We start from the raw sequence: 20,852 nt of genomic DNA on the forward strand, positions 1-20,852 counted from the left end.
TTCCACCATCCCTCCTATTGTTTAGATGATACAAACTAGAAGAATAAAGGAGCACATGTACAAACTGGGCATGGAGATATCACAAACTTGAGGAGAGCCCTCATCGCAAACAAACAAAAAACTCAAGCCCTAGCCTGATACAGAGGTGTGTGCGCACGATCCCAGCACGTGGGAGGCAGAGACAGGATAGGCCAGCCTGTCTGAATGGTGGAATATAACCACCATCAACAACACAGGAATCTATTCCCGAGTCTAGTATCATTTAGCAGCTTACCAGTTAAACCTTATGACAGGGCCAGGCGTTGATAACGCACGCCTTTAATCCCAGCACTCGGGAGGCAAAGGCAGGTGGATCTCTGTGAGTTCGAGGCCAGCCTGGGCTAAAGAGTGAGTTCAAGAAAGGCACAAAGCTACACAGAGAAACCCTGTCTCGAAGAAAAAAAACAAAACAAAACAAAAAACATTACATTTAGACTAGGGCAGACCTTTCCCATCAAAAGCCATTTAGAGTCATCTAAAAACCAAGAACAAAGGAGACCACACATATCATTTAAGATGTTGGGAAAGGCACCACACCTGATCTGCTCAGGGGTTCCTCCTGATGTGGCATTGGTGATGGCCCAGGCTGCTTCCTTCCTTGTACGGAACTCTGCTTTCTGAAGGATTTCGATCAACACAGGGAAGATATTTGCATCGATGACAGCCTGAAAGAGAATGAGGAGGGGCTGGAGAGATGGCTCAGAGATGAAAAGCACTGGCTGCTCATCCAAAAGGTCCTGAGTTCAATTCCCAGCAACCACACGGTGGCTCACAACCATCTATAATGAGATCTGGTGCCCTCTTCTGGCCAGCAGGAATATATGCGGACAGAATACTATATATATAAAATAAATGAATCTTTAAAAAAAAAAGAGAGAGAATGAGGAAGGAGGATGGAGGCAGAAAGGTAGTTTACGGAGAAAAAGCACAAGGGTCAGGACATGCTTGTGTAATCCCAATACTTGAATGGTGGAGGCAGGAAATCAGGAATTCAAGGTCATTTGAGGCTAGCCTAGGCTCCATGAGACACTTGGGAGGCAGAGGTAGGACAGGATAGGCCTCAGAGGAAAAGATGAACATAGAGCAAACCTAGTCCCCAAATCACTTCTGATTTAGGCTTCTCTCCGTTGACCCACCTCAAAGTTCTCCTTTGTTCTCACCAGAGAGCTGACGAGGTGTGGGGGAACCTAGTTTCCACTATGCAGAGCCTTTGACCAACTAGTCATGCTGACCCCATCTGTTTGGTGGTGTGGGCACTGAATCCAGGCCTTGCACACATTAGGCAGACTTTCTACCACTGGGCTACACTGTTCATCCTTTGCCTTGGCTCCAATTTCTAATAGGAAACAACTGGTTTTTTTTGGAAGCAAATCTACCTGTATTTGAGCCCTGTTACCAGCAGTGATGTTTGAAATGGTCCAGCAAGCTTCCTTCCGGATTGACTCCTTAGAGCTGCTCAGCAGGTGGAGGAGGCAAGGGAGGGCTGAGCAGTTGAGAATGACCTGGACAAGAACACACGAAATACAACAAAGTCAGATAGTTAGAGTTACTCAAGTTAAAAATGGACACCATAAACAGTGCAAAATAAACCCAAAAAGTAGGAGAAAATACTTGCAAAACGCATATTGGCAAGGGTTAATATCCAGAGTATATATATAAAGTAAGTCCTAAAATCACAAAAACACCCTAAGCAACCCACTACAAAGGAGAAAAGGGCTTGAAAAGACATTTCAAAAAAACGGTATGTAGGTTGTCAATTAGCACTCGGAATATGCTCACTACCACTAATCAATAGAAAAACAAAAATCAAACTCAGACAGCACTTTACACTCGTTAGGATGGCTGTCATAAAAACACCAGGAAATGAGATGTGCAGGAAAGAGGGAGAGGATCTGGTGCTGGTAGAGACAAAATGAAAGCAGCTAAACTCGTAAAATTAGCATAGATTACCACGTTATCTAATCTCTTTTTCATATACATGACCCAAGAAATGAAAGCATAGACTTAGCAATGTATACCAGCATCCATGGCAGCATTATTCACAATAGCTAGGAAGTGAAAACATAAAAACGGAGAGGATTTTAAAAATACAGTACGCACAAACAACTATCTTTCAGCTTTAATAGGGGAATTCTGACACATAGATGAACCTTGAAGACATTATGCTAACTAAGCCAGATGTAAGAGATAAATATTGTGACTCCACTCATAATGAAGTGTCTGTAGCAATCCAATGAAATAAAACTCCACATCAATAGCAAGAGAAACTAGAGTATTGCGCTAACTCATGGACCATATACCAATCACTGAAAAAAATCAAAAGGAAATCAGCAGAGGTCTACGTTTGAACAAGGAAAACTTACTGTGCCCTCACTGTAGGGAGTGTTCTTTTTTATTTTACATTTATGGGTTCATGTGTGTGCAGGGTGCACACTATTTTAGTTTTCTGAGACAGGACCTTGTTGAATTGCTCAGGCTGGTGTCAAGGTCCTGGGCTCATGTGATCCTTCCCACTTCAGCCTCCCCAGTAGATGCACCACTCTGCTGCTGGTTTGAAGGAATCATTTTTCATACTTTTGGTTTTTTGAGATAGGGTTTCATGTAATCGAGGATGGCCTTGAACTACCTGACTCTTCTGCTTCTAACCTCTAAGTGCTAGGATTACAGGTGTGTGCCACACACAGCTCAAAAGGTTAACATGAGGTTAACACAAGGTGATCCCTATGTGACCCGAAAGGTCTAGCAAGAATTGGTGGAGCCCACAGCTTTCAGCCTCTCAAAAGGCTCCCAGGTCAGATGTAACTCCTTAGAATGTCCCAGTAAAGCAACCACTCCATTTAGCTTTCTTTTCACAAGTACCAGCTGGAGGGTTTGTTTCTAATTTGTTTGGGAGAAGAAGGAATTCTGATAATACAGAGTGACAGTGCTAAAACTATGTTATAGAAAGCCATTCATTCTTTCTCTGCTAGACCATGTGGCCTCGTTACAGAGGAAGACTTTTGTCCACAGGCAGCTCTCCCTGCGTATTCTCCCACAGCTGGCCTGAGTTAAGATCCTCTTCCCCTCTTCTTCCTTACCTGGGTCTGGATGTCATCCCCAGTGACAATATTACCCACAGCTCTCAAGGCAGGAGATGCCACTTTGTAATCGTTGTGCCTACAGAAGAAGAACAGCTCATCAGCAGTTAAGCAAAACATCATGTTCAGCCCTGCTGAAAACCAAGGCTGGCAGCATTCCTTAGAGCTCCAGACCTGGAGTAGGTCAGCAATCTGCTGTTCAGAGTTTTGTTTTGTGAGACAGCCTCACTCAGCAGTTCAGGCTATCCTTCCTTGAATTTGTGATTCTCCTGCCTCAGCCTCCATTAAATGCTGGGATTCCAGGCATACACCACCATGCCCAGCTTAGGATGGAGCTCTTGGAACTTGGTAAAGCTAAGGAAACTTTTACCCTCTTAAACGGAAACAACTTACATCAGAAGTTCTACCAATCTCCGACAGACTCCAGAGTCTATGACTGCCTGGATCTTCTCATTGGGGCCATCAGACAAGTAAGAGAGGGCCCAGCAAGCATCTGCCAGCAAGTCTGAGTCGCTGCTGAAGAGTAGGCGAGACAATACAGGCAAACAAGGAGAGACCTGTTGGAAGCAGAGTGAGCAGGACTGAGAGCAGGGCTACATCGGGCTATCACTGAGCCTATCACTGCCACCCCTTCCCAACACGTAATTCTAGAGCTTGGAAATGTCAAACCTGCAGGCCCACCCTTTCCTTTCCTAGGAAGGTACACATGATCACCTGCTATACTACAAGTGCCTTTTAGTTTCACGTGATCTGAGACTCTCAGGGGTCTTCCCAAAGCTGAAAAAGACTTCCTATAATGGAATCTGGTCGCAGTTATAAGCAGCTCTCACCTTTGCAAATTCTGGGGGTGGGTTCTTCCCTCGGCAGAGGTTTGACAGGGCCCAGACTGCATTCCGAGTCATTGTTAGTCGTGTGGACTTAGTAAGGAGTCTGAAGGAACAACAAAGACATAATCTGAGCACTGACCTTCTAGCACAAGGCTCTTGCCACTAAAACCTAGAGGCAAACCCAGACTCTTTTGATCCTGAAAGAGGGCCCTGTTTATTCCTAGCTGATCTGAAACTTGCTATGGAGACCAGGTTGGTCTCTCAAATGCTAGGATTAAAGGCGCACACCACTACACCAGGCTTTATTTATTTACTTATCTATTTTTATTTTATTTATTTATTTTTAAAATAGGGCTTCTCTGGTTAGCCATAGCTATCCTGAAACTCACTCTGTAAACCAGGCTGGTCTGGAACAAGGGCTTTGCCTGCTTCTGCTTCCTGAATATTGGGAATAAAGGCATACGCCACTCCTGCCCAGCCCAGTGCTTTTCTATCTTCAGGAATCAAGCAAGCTGCCCACAAAATGTACTGCCATTTAGCAACCCCACAAATGCCCCAAGTGCAAATGATGGCAATTACTCACGTTAACAAAGGATTAAGGATGGAACAATTCAAGACGTAATCTCTGCAAACGGAACTGTCTCCAGCTATGTTTCCCAGAGCCCAGACTGCCTGGAAAGGGATAACGGGACTGTCACTCACAGAGCCTAGAAGCTTCTGGGACTACTGGTTGTTATTTTGTTTTTGTTTTAGTTTTTTGAGACAGGGTTTCTCTGTGTAGTCCTGGCTGTCTTGGAACTCACTCTGTAGACCAGGCTGAGCTCAAACTCAGAGATCCATCTGCCTCTGCACACCACACCACAAACCCCACCCCAGTGATGGAAATAAAGGTGTAAATAAATCCAGCCATAACTGCCTGGATTCTGTGACTTCTCATAATCAGGGCTGGACAGCAAGCTCGAGTGATTGCTCTTCTGGAACCCTGGATTAGCACTTGTTCTATCCGAGCTTTCCCAGAAGGCCCTGGTGTTGTGGGGGAAGACAGGCTGCCATCTAACTGAAGCCAGAGACACCAAACTACCACCTCATCCCTTCCATTAGACAGGGAGGAAGACATCAGAATGACTAGTCCTCTCTCCACCACAGACCAGAGCTACACCAGGTAAGTCAGAGCACACCACTATTCTCCACTTTTGTTTGTTTGTTTTTTGGTTTTTCGAGACAGGGTTTCTCTGTGTAGTTTTGCGCCTTTCCTGGATCTCACTCTGTAGACCAGGCTGGCCTCAACTCACAGAGATCCTCCTGGCTCTGCCTCCCAGTGCTGGGATTAAAGGCGTGCGCCACCACTGCCCAGCTTATTCTCCACTTCTGTATAAGTAAGTATCACAGACTAACTCATTTTCATATCTGGAACATCAAGTCTTCTCCTTTTTTAGGTTATTTTTTATTTATTTATTTATTTGTTTATTTATTTTCAGGCGGGTCTCATTATAAAGCCCTGCCTAGCCTGGAACTCATTATGTAACCTCAAACTCAAAGATTATAGGTGTCTGCCACCATGCCCAACTACCTCTCTCCATTTCTATGAAACTAGCAAGAATCCATAGGAGAAATGGAGTTTTGTCTTTATCTCCACAGTGTGGCATCTTTTCCAAAAGCACCTTTGATACAAAAATTATACAATTTATCCCACACTAACAACTAATTCTCTGACATCAACTGTGTGTCTGATAGTTTCATTCAATTCCAACACTAACTCCTGGATTTAGCACAGATGCCATAGGTCAGTCTTGGAGAACTGAACCCACTTTGGACAATGGCGATTCTTACAATCCTTTTAGCTTGTTAGTTCACTAGAATGACTGAGGTAACTCGAAAAAAACCACAACAATTTATTTGTGTTTACTCAGTTTATCATCAAGGATGTGATTCAAGGAAAGGCCGAATGGAACGGAAGAGGACAGGACAGGACAAGCGGGGAGAGAAGTGACAAAACACAGCTTTTAAGACCTCCACCACCTGCCCAGGGCATGAGTATGCTTATTCTCTGGGAAATTCTCATTGTTCAAGTGCATTGATTTCTGTGTTTTTGAAGCAGGTTGGCCTTAAGCTTGCTATGCATCCAAGGACAACCTTGAACCCTGGATCCTTCAGCCTTTATCTCCAAAGTGCTGGGATTGCAGATTTGCTGGGGTTTTGTGGTATTGAGGATTGCACTCAGGGATTTATTCATACATACTAAGCAAGTACTCTACCAACTGAACCGCATTCTCTAGCCCCTCACTGTTCAAGTGTTTTCATAATCCAATCTCCAAAGCAATACCTGTATGTTACAGAGAGGCGTGGTCTAAGTTCTTACCCCCTAACTCTGCTCGTCCATGCTAGGGACCAAACCCATCCAAAGGCAACCTAGCTGCTCCCTTCTGATTAACTTCTTTATACAGACTGAGGTGGTTCCAATGGGGCTCTGTAAGTAACAAGTGATACTCTCACAACTGACAAAATTCCAAGACCTGTAAGAGTACCATTCAAAGACCTGGGATAAAAACCTGAAAACACACTCTTTATTTTTTGCTTCTGCTTTTTAAGATAGGGTCTCGCTACACAGCCTTAGCTGTCCTCAAACTCACAGATATCTGACTGCCTCTGTCTCTCGAGTGCTGGGATTAAAAACATGTGCCAATGAGCCTGCCTCCAAATAAAAATTTTTATTATACTGTTCATACCATCAGAATCAAATCTTGAGTATTACCTGTTCTTGTACATCTTCAAAATCTGAGTTAAGCAGCTCAATAAAAATGGGGACAGCTCCTGCTTCAATGACAATTTTGGTCTGCTGAGAGGTTCCAGAGGCAATGTTTGTCAGAGCCCAGGCAGCTTCAAACTGAAAGTGAGATCAGGCCACAACTGAGAGGTCATTCCAGACTGAGCAACCACACCTACCACCTGCCTCAAAACAAAATATGTAGCACATAAAGAAACCAAAACCAAACACATGTCTTTGCCCACCATCCTTTAAGTAGCAGAAGAGCAGCAATGTGCTAACGGAGTCCTGAAGTACAACCAACATCCATGGCCTACTTTCTCATGGTCTGAGCTTGGGTTTTTTTCATTTCTGAAACCAGGGTAAGAGCGACAGTGTGTTCTCTTCTCCCTCTTCCCTCCCTTCAAGGTGTTGCTCCATAGTCAAGATTGGCTCTGAGCTTTCACCTGTCCTTTATGTGCTGGAATTACAGCCGTGAGCTACCGTTCCTGGTTGAGATGGCTCTCAACCTACTCTTTGCTGCGTCTCTAACAAGTTCTGATGGACTTGAGCATTATCTGTTTCTGGAGAACAGAGACCCAGAGAGGCTGCATCATCTGCATCAGTTCACTGATTTATAGTGTCACAGTGTATTACACTCTGGGGCTCGGGAACAAAAAACTTCCTTTGTGAGTTCTCTTTCGTTCCTTTTTTTTGGGGGGTGGGGGATTCAAGACAGGGTTTCACTGTGTAGCTTTGTTTCCTGGATCTCGCTCTGTAGACCAGGCTGGCCTTGAACTCACAAAGATCCGCCTGCCTCTGCCTCCCAGGTGCTGGGATTAAAAGTGCGCACCATCACCACCAGGTCTGTGGGTGTTCGCGTTCTCTCTCCTCTCTCCTCTCTCTCTCTCTCTCTCTCTCTCTCTCTCTCTCTCTCTCTCTCTCTCTCTCTCTCTCTCTCTCTCTCTAAGGGTCTTGCTATGTATGTAGTCCAGGCCGGTATCAAACTTGTAGCAATTCTTATGCCCCAGCCCACTGTGTGCTGAAAATATTTGTGTATGCTGCCACATCTGGCTTAAAGCATTGTTTTCATCATGGATTAACATGTTTTGTGTAATACATTGTGGAAACTCAGGCAGGTTCACAAATTACCTCATATAATTGAGATCTTAAACTTTTTTTTCTTTAATTTTGTATATCTGTGTGTGCGTGCCTGTGTGTCACAGCATGCTTGTGGACATCAGAGGACAACTTGCAGGAGCCAGTTCTCTCCTTCCACAATATGTGTCCTGGGTCACATTGTCAGGCCTGGTGGGAGTGTCTTAATCTGATGAGCCATTTCACTGGCCCTGAGACACTTTTCTTAAAAAAAGAAAAAGACACTCACTGTGTAGACTTGGCTGGCCTCAAACTCACAGAGATTTGTCTTCCTTTGCTGGTTGCAAAGGTTGCACTACCACACCTGGCCCTGAAACTGTCTTTAAGGAAGATATTTCAATTGATAGTTTCCCTATTACTTTTTCATTCCCTTAAGATATGCCTGCAGAAACCCACTGTCAGTTCTTGGGGACTTTGCCCCAGCCATCACGCCTGAGAGTTGTTACCTGTAATGTACAATTCTCACTCCTCTTCAGAAACTCCACAAACCGGTCAACTACTCCTGGAGTGTTAATAACTTCATCTATCGGAGGACTCGGCTCTGGAGGGAGACAGGAAAGACGAAAAGTCAGGGAAGCTTTGCTGACCCATTCGCAGTCTTGGATGTTTCTGATCGCTCTTACAAACATCTCCAAACTGCCTTTTGCTCATCTATGAACTGCATAATACGCCTGGCATGTTATAAGTATTAAGGCAATCCTAACTTAGGTACGCTCAGCTGTGGCTTACTAAGTGTAAACACAACAGAAAAAGAGTGAGAAAAGGTGAAGGAATGAGCAACACTAGTCTAGACATTTCCCTTCAAACGAAGATCACTGCTCTTTTCCTGGGTGGAATGTTTAGTATACTCAAACAAGAGACACTTTTGTTAGCATACACCTTGTTTTCAGGACTAAAAACCAACAGCAGAGCCTTGCACATCTGATCTGATACATGCAATTTTTGTAGAGCAGCTCTGTGTACCACACTGCTCGAGATACTGAGGATTGAAGTATGAACACAATCAAAGCCCCTGCACTCCCAGAACTCATGGTGGCAGTGAAAGGCGGGCTGTTAGAAAGCAGGTTTTATTTATTTTTATAGACACAGGGTTTCACTGTGTAGCCCAGCCTTGCCTGGAACTCAAAGATCCACCTGCCTCTGCGTCCCCAATGCTGGGATTAAAGGTGTGCACCACCAATGCCTGGCTGTAAATCCAGAACTGGGAAGGTTGAGGCGGAAGGATCTTGAGAAGGCTAACAATACTATCATTAAAAAAAAGGAAGGAAGGAAGAAAGAAAAACGAAGAAGAGTTTTTGTCTGCATACTCTTCTCCAACACATGATCAGAGCCAGAGATCAGGCCAGGCTTCATTAAGAAGGTCTAAATGAGGCCGGGCGTTGGTGGCGCACGCCTTTAATCCCAGCACTCGGGAGGCAGAGCCAGGCGGATCTTTGTGAGTTCGAGGCCAGCCTGGGCTACCAAGTGAGCTCCAGGAAAGGCGGAAAGCTACACAGAGAAACCCTGTCTCGAAAAACCAAAAAAAAAAAAAAAAAAAAAAAAAAAAAAAAAAAAAGAAGGTCTAAATGGGGCTGAAGACACACAGTTCAAGAGTTAAGAGCATACACTGCTTTTGCAGAGTTATGTTCTCAGCACCTCTTCATGTCAAGCAGCTCATAACAGATTATAACTCCAGCTCCAGAGGATCTGACATCCTCTTCTACCCTCTATGGGCACACACACTCATGAGGCATAAAGGATAGTTGAAGGAAGTGCTGATAGATTTTTGAGAGAAGAGGATATTAGCAGAGGGAATATAAATGTAAAAGTGGGAATATGCCTGACTTATTCAAAAAAACCTGGTCAGAAAGGCTACAGTAGAATGAGCAATAGATAATAGTTGAGTAAAAAGAGACAGGAGACTAAATTATACAGCACCTCTCTGAGAAGGAGCCGACTTTATACCTTTGGAGAGGAGCTTCCGGAATTTCTGTGTGGTTGCTAACTGCAAGTCAGAATCATCAGAAAAGAGCATCTCCACCATCTCTCTTGTGATCACACTTTCCTAGAATATAAAACAGGTTTATGACCTTGTGGATAATAATGAAGCCAGATGAGAGCATATAATCCTGCACGGCTTCCTGCTTTTTAAGATCCTCAAGTAAAAGGATGACATAAGATCCAGGAAGAGGGCCTCTTTAATCCACGTCTGCTTCACAATAAAACACTAGAAAGTGATTCCTAACCTGTGATGTAACCAATAACTTCCCTGAATCCTTGCTTGAGAGTTGAAGCTGACTGACCACAATAAGCAAGGAAGAGCTTAACAAGATTGCAAAGATCCAAGATGGCATGGCCACCTGGTTTGTTCTGAGAACAGCGGTGGCCATGCTCTGACGGGCTTACCCCTGTAGTAGAGCTCACGTAGGAGTCCATCAGCAGACTGTCGAACATGGCAGCCTCTTCATTAATCAGCTCCACATTTCTCCGCTTAAAAAGCTGAAAAGCAAAGTGAGGAGACAGAGCTAGCATTACTCACCAACTGAAGAAAGAATAACCTGAAGCTAGATTATGACATTATAACAAAGAAGAACAGCATGAAGAAAATGAGGCCAAACTGTAGATAATGAAACATATTCAACAGCTTTACTTTTTATGTCATGTCTATTCACATTTTCAGGGGAAAAAGTTGTTTGTTTTTTTTTTTTTTTAATTTTATGTTCATTGGTGTTTTGACTGCATGGATGTCCGTGTAAGGGTGTCAGAAGTCCTGAAACTGGAGTTATAGACAGTTGTGAGCTGACATGTGGTTGGTGAGAATTGAACTCAGGTCCCCTGGAAGAGCAGCCAGTGCTCTTATTCTGAGCCATTACTCCAACCCAAGAATAAATAAAATTATGTGTATGTGTGTGAACATGAGTTCCGGTATATCACATGCATGGAGGAGCCCACAGAGGCCACAAGAGTGCATCAGATCCCTTAGAAGTAAAGTCAGCCGGACAGTGGTGGTGCAAACCTTTAATCCCAGGAGGCAGAAGCAGGCAGATCTCTTGAGTTTGAGACCAGCCTGGTCTACAGAGCGAGATCCAGGAAAGGCATAAAGCTTGAGTTCCCGGGCAGCTAGAGCTACAGAGAAACCTTGTCTTGAAAACCAAACCAAATACAAACAAACAAAGAAAGTAGAGTCACATATGGTTATAAACCACCATATAGGTCTAGAAACTGAACCTGGGTTCTCTGCAAGAGCAGTAATCGCTCTTAACAGCTAAGCCATCTCTTCAGTATGAAATTATGCTAAAAGATGAACAAAAGAGAGGGCTAAGAGACGGTTCAGTGGGTAGAGCACTTGCTGAACTGAACAAGCATGAGGACCTGAGTTTGAATCCCTAGCACCCATATAAAGGGCAGCTGTAATCCCAGAGCTACTACAGTAAGATGGGAGGCAAGATGGGCTGGCTATGCATCAGTGAACAACACAAAACAAAACAAAACCAGGAGATCCAGTCTCAAACAAGGTGAGAGCCGAGTACCAGAGGATGTCCTCTGACTTCCACACACATGCCATGGCACCTACAACTTACATCTCGATCCATACACCAAGGGACCAAATAAACAAAACCACAAGGAACAAGAAGCTAGAACTATGTAAGATAAAAATGATGTTTGAAGGCTGGGAGGTAGTATCGCCTATTTTTACTGCCAGCACTCAGGAGGCAGAGGCAGGAGGCCTGGTCAAGGCCAGCCTGGTCTAAAAAGTGAGTTTGCTGGGTGGTGGTGGGTGGGAGTGGGGATGGGTGGTGGTGGTGGTGGTGGTGGTGGTGGTGGTGGTGGTGGTGCACACCTTTAATCCCAGCAGAGGCAGGCGGATCTTTGTGAGTTCGAGGCCAGCCTGGTCTACAGAGCGAGATCCAGGAAAGGCACAAAACTACACAGAGAGACCCTGTCTCGAAAAACTTAAAAAAAAAAAAAAAGAGTGAGTTCAAGGATAGCCAGGGCTACACAGAGAAATGGTGTCTGGAAAAACAAAGGGGGATAAGAAATTGGTTTTCTCAAAGTTTCCAACATTTCTTTACAAAAGGAACTTAGAGAGACGGGGAGACGAATAAATCAGTCAAGTGGTTGCAAAGTGCAGACCCCAGCGCCATGAGTCAGGTGGAGCAGTGCACACCCATAAGCCCAGGACTTAGGAGGCAGAACCTCTGGAGCTCACTGGCTAGTCAAGCCAGTTCAGTGGGTTTCAGGTTCACTGACTGACCCTGACAAACAAACAAACTGAATAACTAGACTGCTAGATAGATAAGCTCTAGTTCCCTAGGCCAGCGGTTCTGACCCATGGGTCACGACCCCTGTGGGGACTGAATGACCCTTTCACAGGGGTCGCCTAAGACCACTGGAAAACATGGATATTTACATTATGATTCATAACAGTAGCAACGTTACAGTTACGAGGTAGCAACGCAAGTACTGTGGCTGGGGGTCAGCACCTGAGGAACTATTGAAGGGTCACAGCATTAGGAAGGAGGGGAGATAGATGGAGGTCAGCTGGAGAGGTGGCTCCTTCCCCAACAGGTGTGGTGGAGAACTCGCCAGGGAACTTACCTGTTGTTCTCGCTTCTGTTTCCGAAGCTGAATGCCCTCTTCCTCCCTCCTTCGTCTCATTTCCTCAGGGTTTAAGGCATTGTTCTTATAGCTCTTCATTCGGTAATTGTCCTTCCCTGGGCTTGCCATGGTCTCTAGAAGGGAAGAGAGGTCAGGGTTGTGAGACAGTAGCATTTCCTGTTCACACAAAAACAAAACGAAAGCATCAATCAAGAGAGAGGCGGCGGTGGAGGCAAACAAGTTCTGGACTTGAAAAGAAATGAAAAGGCGCCAGGCGGTGGTGGCGCACACCTTTAATCCCAGCACTGGGGAGGCAGAGGCAGGCGGATCTTCGTGAGTTTGAGGCCAGCCTGGTCTACAGAGGGAGATCCAGGAAAGGTGCAAAGCTACACAGAGACCATGTCTTGAAAAACAAAAAAAAAAAAAAAAAAAAAAAACAAAAAAAAAAGAAAGAAAGAAAGAAAAAGAAATAAAAAGGCAGAGTGTCTCTGGTTATTCTGAAAGTAACATAGGGAATCTCCAGAAGCTAGGAGTGCCTTAGAAATCCACTTGGCAAAGTCCACACAGATTTATCATGGGGGGGCGGGGGGAGCAGCTCTGTAGAGATGGCTCAGTGGTTAAGAGCATTTATTGCTCTTATAGAGGACCCAGATTCAGTTCCCAGAATCCAGAATCCATATGGTGACTGTGACTCCAGTTCCAGGGGATGTAGGGTCCTCTTCTAACCTCTGAATGTACCAAGAATACACGAAGGTAAAACACTCATATACATAAAGTAAAACTAAATAAATCATAAACTGCCCCACCTCCCCCAAAAACCTAACAAGAGGAACTTGGAGAGATAATTCAGTGGTTAAGAGTATGTGCTGTTCTTGTGGTGGACCCAGGTTCAGTTCCCAGCACCCACATAGTGGCTCCTAACTATCTCTAATTCTAGTTCCATGGCATCCGACACCTCTTCTGACCTCTCCAGGCTCCTGCACACATGTGGGGCATCAGGTATAAACACATATACATTAAAAATAAAAATAAAAAAATAAACAATAAAGAAAGCCATCAAGGTGGCTCAGGAGGTAATGGTTCTTGCCACCAAACCTGATGACCTAAGTTCCATTACCAGGATTCACACACTTGAAGGAGAGAATCAACTCCTGCTGTCCTCTAACCTCCACACATACACTATGCCATGTACACAGACACACACAGACACACACAGACACACACACACACACACACACACACACACACACACACACACACACACACACACACACACACACACACACACGAAAGTTCTAAGGACCTGCAGTGGCTTCCTCTATGGGTCCTTGAACAGGCAGAGGCAAGCCTACTAAAGCAGCCCCTGTGGAATGCTGTCCTCTATTACCTGACACATAGTTTTTCATGACTGAGCCTGTGCTGTCCCAGAGGCTGTCTTCTCCTTTGAGCACAGTTGACAGTTAAACTGAAATAGGAACCACATTGCTTCTTTAGTTACCATGGTGATAAGTAACTATCACAAATATCTACTTATGACTTCACTGGAGAAGCAGGCAAGAAAGAATAATGGAAGGATGACCATCTGCAGAAGCATATGAAAAAACTGTTTCTAAAGATGTTTTTACCTCAAGGAGGACAGATACTTTATTTGTTCCCTCTTACTTAAGAGTGTTCCACTTTATCCATCATACCTGATCTTTAGAAATCCATTTTCACAATACAAAACTTTCTATTATAGTACATTCTCTCTCTAGACCAAAAATCCAAATAAATCTAAAGTTAATGTGTGAGCCAACACCTATTACATCAGAATAATCAAATAAAAAATCCCAAGTACAAAGTTAGCTATAATACTAGGACTTGAAGGTAGGATAATAATACAACACACAAGAGATATAGAGATGAATAAAGCCACACATTCAGAGATGTTCTTCTCAACCTCACTTGGTTTACTGTCTTACCAAAGATAAAATAAACCAGAATGGCTTAAATTTCATGTTTTCTGGCTGGTCAGTGGTGCATGCTTCTAATCTTAGGAGGAAGAAGGAGGATCTCTGTGATTTTCAGGCCAGCCTGATCTACACAGAGTGTTCCAAGCAAGCCAGGGACACACAGATGATATTTCAAACAAACAAACAAAAAGCTAATTTGTGGGTGTACGAGTATAACCTGTAATCTCAGCACATGGGTGTTAAGGCAGGAAAATGTAAACTCTAGTTTGGTCTACGGAGCTCAAGACCAGCCAGGGCCATACAGCAAGACCTTAGAGAGAGGGAGAGAGAGGGGGAAGAGGAGGAGGTGAGGGAGCTGCTAGAGTTCACTGTTTCAAATAACTTACTAATGCATTCAAGACTCAGGAAAACAACACACCACATTCCAAATCAATAGACGTGTGGGAAAAGAGACTGCAGTGAAGAGCAAAGAAATAAGGAACAGTTGGCTTTTAAATAGATCAACCATTTGCTAGTAGAGAAATAATAATTTGCTAGTAGAGAAAAAAAAATATAGAGATGAAAAAAAGAAGCCAGGCATTGTGGCACACACCTTTAATCCCAGCACTCCAGAGACAGAAGCAGGTAGATCTCTGAGCTCTGAGGCCAGCCTGGCTGCCAGGGCTGTTACACAGAGAAACCCTGTCTCAAAAAACTAATAACAACAAAAAGAATTAAAAGAAACAAAATCCTTCCAAGTCATTCTGTCAAGTTATTCTGATGTCAAAACCATACAAGGACACAAAAAGTAAAACAAAACAAAAAACCTATAGACCAAGCCAGTCATGGTGGCTCACTTCTATAATCACAGCATTTAGAAAGGGAAGCAGGAGAATCAATAATTCAAGGCCATCTTTTGCTACATAGTGATTGAAGGTCATCCTGTTCTAAAGGATATCTGGAAAAGCAAAAACTAATTAAAGACCAATATCTATAGTGAACCTAGATGTAAACATTCTCAAGAAAATTCCATCCAAAGCCGGCAACCCCATAGAAATGTTATACACCACAATCAAGTGGGAGCTACCCAAGACATGAAAGGGTAGTTTAACTTATGCAAATCTGTAAGTGACACCATACTAACAGAATAAAGAACACCTTAGGACCATCTCTGATGCAGTCCAAGTATTTGATGTGTGTATCACAAAATTATGGTGACTAGGTAGCTGTAATCAGTAGTCTCTCTTGATGGAGTGATAAGATATCAAAGTCAAGTGGCAAACGCTATTCGAGAACTCCTCTTAGCAGTCTTGTCTGTCACTATTTTTATTTTGTTTTAGTTTTTATTTTTCTCTTTTCCTTTTTCTAAGATTTATTTATTATGTGTTCTGCTGCAGGCCATAAGGCGGCACCACCAGCAGCCAGTGCTCTTAACCTCTGAGCCATCTCTGCAGCACCTTCTTTTGCTTTTTCAAGAGAGGCTTTCTGTGTGTAGCCTTGGCTGTCCTGGAACTCACTCTGTAGACCAGGCTAGCCTCAAACTCAAGAGATCCTCCTGTCTCTGCCTCTGAAATGCTAGGACTATGTTACCACCTGGCTTTGTCATTCTTTACAGGTTTCTTGAGTTTGGTAATTATTATCAACAAAAGTTAAAAAAAGGAGGGGGGGTGGAGGACCTGTGTCACATGCACACACACTAAATAACATTTTTATAAAGATATGCTTGCCGGCGGTGGTGGCCCACGCCTTTACTCCCACTCGGGAATTCAAGGCCAGCCTGGCCTACAGAGCAAGATCCAGGACAGGCACCAAAACTACACAGAGAAACCCTGTCTCAAAAAACAAAACAAAACAAACAAGAAGAGAGAGAGAGAGAGAGAGAGAGAGAGAGAGAGAGAGAGAGAGAGAGAGAGAGAGAGAGAGAGAGAGAGAGAACCAAAAATAAAACAAAATGGCTCCGGATAAGGCTTAAATCCATAGGGTCGAATGGGTCGAGCAGACGCAGCTAGAGGTTGTGAAGCTCCCGGAAGGAAGCAGCTTCCCGGAAATCATCCAAAGCTCAGTTGTTAGAGCTGTAAGTGTCTTTACAGATGCGGTCCAATTGGAAAACTCCTGTCTGCCACACAGAAGGGGGAAATGGAAAGGAAGAAAGTGCTGTGCAGTCCTTTCTACCTCGTAACCTCACGTGCTTTTCTTTTGAGACTGATGATAACTAAGGTGTGTCATTGTAGGTTATGTCCAAAAAAAAAAAAAGCTCAGGAACTGGAGGGATGGCTTAATGGTTAAGAGCACTGGTTGCTCTAACAGAAGATCCAGGTTTAATTCTCAGTACTCACATGGTGGCTCACAACCCTCTGTAACTTCAGTCATAGGGGATCTGACACACTCTTCTGGTCTCCACTGACACCTGGCACGGTGCACAGACACACATGTAGGATCCTGGTTTAGTTCCCATCCCTTACCTACATGAGGTGGCTCACAACCAACTGTAATCCAGTTCCTGAGGACCCCAACTCATTCTAGCTTCCACAGGCACCTGCATGGACATGCTGGACATAATCTCACACAGGCGCCTGCATGGACACATTTAAAATAGACAATTTTAAGAAGATAAACTATCTGTTAATCTAGTATGTGAAAAGGAAACCTGCATTCGATGTAGGAAGACCTAAAATCAGAGTGACATACATCAGGATTCACCAAAGAACTAATGCTAGACAAAACCCTCGAAAATCTTAGTAATTGTGGCGAATTAGATTAATTCCTACAGAAGAGAATCTTTACAAATGTGATGACAGGTATATCCTTTCTTCATATTCATACTCACTAGACAGCAGATAACCCATACCACATAAAGTAGAGAAATACAATACATGTGGCAGGGTCTTCTGGCAAAACTCACACCTCATACACGAGAGCTAATTCCTAAAACAAGAACCTTGTTCTTTTTTCTTTTGTCCTCTTAAATGCGGCAAACCTTTTATTACAAGTTCAAGTACCAACTGACATAGGACAGTCCACAGGAAAGAGCTGTGTAACTGTTTTAACTAGAATGATGTGGCAGACATTTTTTCCAGGTCTCATAAGCCTGATGACCTCAAGAGTTTGAGCCCCAGAACCCATATAAGGGCAGAAAAGAGCAGACTCCACAGACCTCGGCCTACAGACACAATCATAATTAACTAAAACAACAGAAAAAGACTGAGATATTTGTCTAGCATTTGTGAGGTCCCAGTTCCTGGGCACCATCTCCAACAAAAATCAACAGCAAAAAGAGGAGAAACACTGATGTAAGGTGTTTAGGAATCTGTGTTGAGATATTCTTAGCTTTTCAGGCCAGAAAGTTAAATAACATCTTTGGCAACTTAAATTCAGCTACGAGCAGCCTCACAGGAAATCACTAGGAGCGGCTGGCTTTAATTCCTAGTGATGTCTAGGTCCTTGTCTCTTTCTCCATCCCTACGCCCCTGCTCTAAAGCAGGCATTCACAATCTCTTCTCTGAACATAAGAGCTTCATCAACCTGCTTCATCCCTCCTGACACCCAAATTTCTTTTCTTTTTTTGAGACAGGGTCTTGATAATGTAGCCTTGGCTGGCCTGGAACTCACTATGTAAACCAGCCTGGCCTCAGACTCAGAGTTTAGTGCTGGGATCAGCTTGCATCACCACACCAGCTTTTTTTTTTTTTTTTTTTTTTCCTTTTTTCTTAAAGATTTATATCTGTAAAAATTTGTTTGCATGTGTGTATGTGCACATGGGTGCCTGGTGACCAGAAGGGGGTGTTGGATCCCCTGGAACTATTGTTAAAGACAGCTGTGAGCTACCATGTGGGTGCTGGGAGCCAAACCCAGGTCCTCTGAAGAGCAGTGAGTGCTCTCTCGGGACCTCCCTCAGATTTCTGAAAACAGTCCAGTTCATTTTTAGCCCACTCCCATTGGCTCTCAAACCATCAAACTTTTAAAAAGACCATTGATCAAGTACATAATGCTAAATTCAACAAACATTTTCTTTTTTCTTTTATCCTCTTGATAGCATTCAATCTTTTTTTAAAGATTTATTTATTTATTATGTATACAATGTTCTGTCTGCATGTATGCCTGCAGGCCAGAAGAGGGCACCAGATCTCATTACAGATGGTTTTTTGCCACCATGTGGTTGCTGGGAATTGAACTCAGGACCTCTGGAAGAACAGCCAGTGCTCTAACCTCTGAGCCATCTCTCCAGCCCACTAGCATTCAATCTTAACAACCATCTCCATTCTGAAACACCCTTTGCTTGGGTTTGTTTGCCCTAGCTATCCACCACTCCTTTTCTCTCTAATTCTAGCTATTGCTTCTTTTGGTTCCTCCACATTAACCTAATTTGCCTTGAGCTTCTCTTTTGTGTGTTTCTGGTGCTGGGGATCAAACCCAGAAATCTGTACAAGCAAAGCACATGCTCTAACCATGGAGCTGTACTCCTAGTACAGACACACACATCCCTTTTTGAAACAGGATCTTTTTGAGAAGTCCTGGCTGTCCTGGAACTCACTCTGTAGATCAGGCTGACCTTGAACTCAGAGATCCACCTGCCTTTTCCCCTACTAGGATTAAAAGACTGAACCACCACACTCAGATCCCATTCTTTCTTTTTAGCCTAATCTCTGCAGATTCGGGTTCTATTTGTTGTTTCTATGGTTACTAGATATATAGAGATAAACACAGGTAATGAAACCTCATTCCCAGACTTCACCCTCAGAGCTCTTTGCTTCTACATTCACTTGTCTTTTGGACGCCTTCCCTTGGAAATCAGTTATCCCAATTGTCTCAATTTAAATACATCTCAGCATTACCATCCACTCAGCTCTCAAGTCCACAGGCCCAGGAGTCACACTTGATCCTCAGCCCCTCTCAGATTCAGCCACCACATGAACCAAAAACCAAGCCCAATGACTCAGATTCTTAACTTTTATTACTAGTGCCACCTCAGTCACTGCTATCTTCATCATCTCTTTCAAGGACTACTACAGCATCTCAAGAATCTCCTAGTGACAGGCCACCGAGAGCACAGCAGGTCAAGGTGCTTACAACCAAGCCTGACACCCTGAGTTGATTTGAGCTCAATCCTGAAAACCCACACAGTGGAAGGGAGAGCAAACTGATTCTAAGTTGTCTTTCTGACCTCCACATGTGTGCCATGGCACACCCACACTCACATCCACAAATATATAAATAAATGCAGGAATTTCTAGAATCTTATTACACCTCCACTTTGTATGCTTACATACAAAGGAGGAATGAAGGAATATATAGATAAGTACAAATGTTATAAAACTGGAAAATTCAATAGGAAATCTTGCACACCGATCTTCCGATTAGAACTTTCGAAGTGGACAAGATCAGGTACGTAAGTGTTTTAGGAACACTGACACAGCACACCTGACAAAGAAAGGGGAGGCCATGGAGGACACTGTCTTAAGAGCTTTTGAGGCACTAAAACCTCTATGGTTTACAAACTGTCTTTTTGTTTTGTCTTGGTTTTTGTTTGAGACAATGAATACCAGTGGTCCAGGCTGGCCTCCAACTCATAATCCTTCTCTGCTCAGTCTCTCTCTTTTTATTTACTTTTTTTCCCGAGACAGGGTCTCATTATGTAGCTCTGGCTGTCCTGGAACTCAAAGACCCACCTGCCTCTGCCTTCCGAGTGCTAAGATTAAAGGTATCTGCCACTACACCCAGCTCTGCTTAGAATTTTTGAGACAAGGTTCCTCTGTGGAATGGTCCTGGATTTCCTGGAACTTGCTTTGTAGACCAGGCTGGCCTCACAGAGATCTGCCTGCCTCTGCTGGGATCAAGGGCATATGCCACCACCGCCCAGCCAGCTCAGTTTCTTGTCTTGAGTGCTAGGATTACAGGCATGCACCACTATACCCTGCTCACAAATTATTTTCTCAAATCCAGTATTTCACTGAATCTTCACTAACAACCATAAAAATAATATTATTGGGGATTTAGCTCAGTGGTAGAGCACTTGCCTACCAAGCACAAGGCCCTGGATTTGGTCCTCAGCTCCAGAAAAAAAAAAAAAAAAAAAAAAAAGTATTCCTTGCATATCACTTTAAAGAGCCTTGAGACTTAGCAAGATTAAATGATGCTATAGGATAGATACCCTTTAAGACTATGCTTTTTTTGTTTGTTTGTTTTTTGAGATAGGGCGCTCTATGCAGCCCTGGCTAGCCTGCACTCATTCTATAGACCAGACCTGTCTCAAACTCAGAGATCCACCTGGCTCTGCCTCCCACGTGCTGGCATTAAAGGCGTGCGCCACCACGCCAGGTGAGACTATGCTTTAACAGAAATCTACACAAAGCAGAGACTGAAGTGAAAGCATCATACAGTGTCCAACTGCAATACAGAAAAGCAAAATAAAGCCCAGTGCTGGTGACACAGACTTTTAATCCTAGCACTCGGCAGTGGATCTGTGAGTTCGAGGCCAACCTGGTTTACAGAGAGAGTTCCA

The 20,852-nt window shown here is 43.7% G+C and overlaps 1 protein-coding gene across 6 annotated transcripts in view; it reads right to left on the reverse strand.

Moving 5' to 3' along the window:
- The window catches only part of Kpna6 (karyopherin subunit alpha 6), a 35,947-nt gene that overhangs the window by 7,277 nt on the left and 7,818 nt on the right, over positions 1-20,852 (reverse strand). For 4 of the 6 annotated variants that reach the window (XM_006994367.4, XM_076565164.1, XM_076565163.1 and 1 more), the window contains exons 2-12: positions 12,423-12,556; positions 10,230-10,322; positions 9,789-9,888; positions 8,291-8,385; positions 6,696-6,827; positions 4,527-4,615; positions 3,947-4,046; positions 3,510-3,673; positions 3,117-3,195; positions 1,416-1,541; positions 577-704 (exon numbers count right to left, since the gene is read on the reverse strand). In XM_006994367.4, coding sequence (XP_006994429.1) covers positions 577-704; positions 1,416-1,541; positions 3,117-3,195; positions 3,510-3,673; positions 3,947-4,046; positions 4,527-4,615; positions 6,696-6,827; positions 8,291-8,385; positions 9,789-9,888; positions 10,230-10,322; positions 12,423-12,556 — 1,240 coding nt within the window. Of the gene's footprint in view, positions 1-576; positions 705-1,415; positions 1,542-3,116; positions 3,196-3,509; positions 3,674-3,946; positions 4,047-4,526; positions 4,616-6,695; positions 6,828-8,290; positions 8,386-9,788; positions 9,889-10,229; positions 10,323-12,422; positions 12,557-13,725; positions 13,945-20,852 lie in introns of those variants that run through there. The other 2 variants (XM_015987850.3, XM_042271937.2) reach the window with 2 other exon arrangements.

The sequence above is a fragment of the Peromyscus maniculatus genome, chromosome 2 (assembly GCF_049852395.1).
Source record: "Peromyscus maniculatus bairdii isolate BWxNUB_F1_BW_parent chromosome 2, HU_Pman_BW_mat_3.1, whole genome shotgun sequence".
Lineage (NCBI taxonomy): Eukaryota > Metazoa > Chordata > Mammalia > Rodentia > Cricetidae > Peromyscus > Peromyscus maniculatus.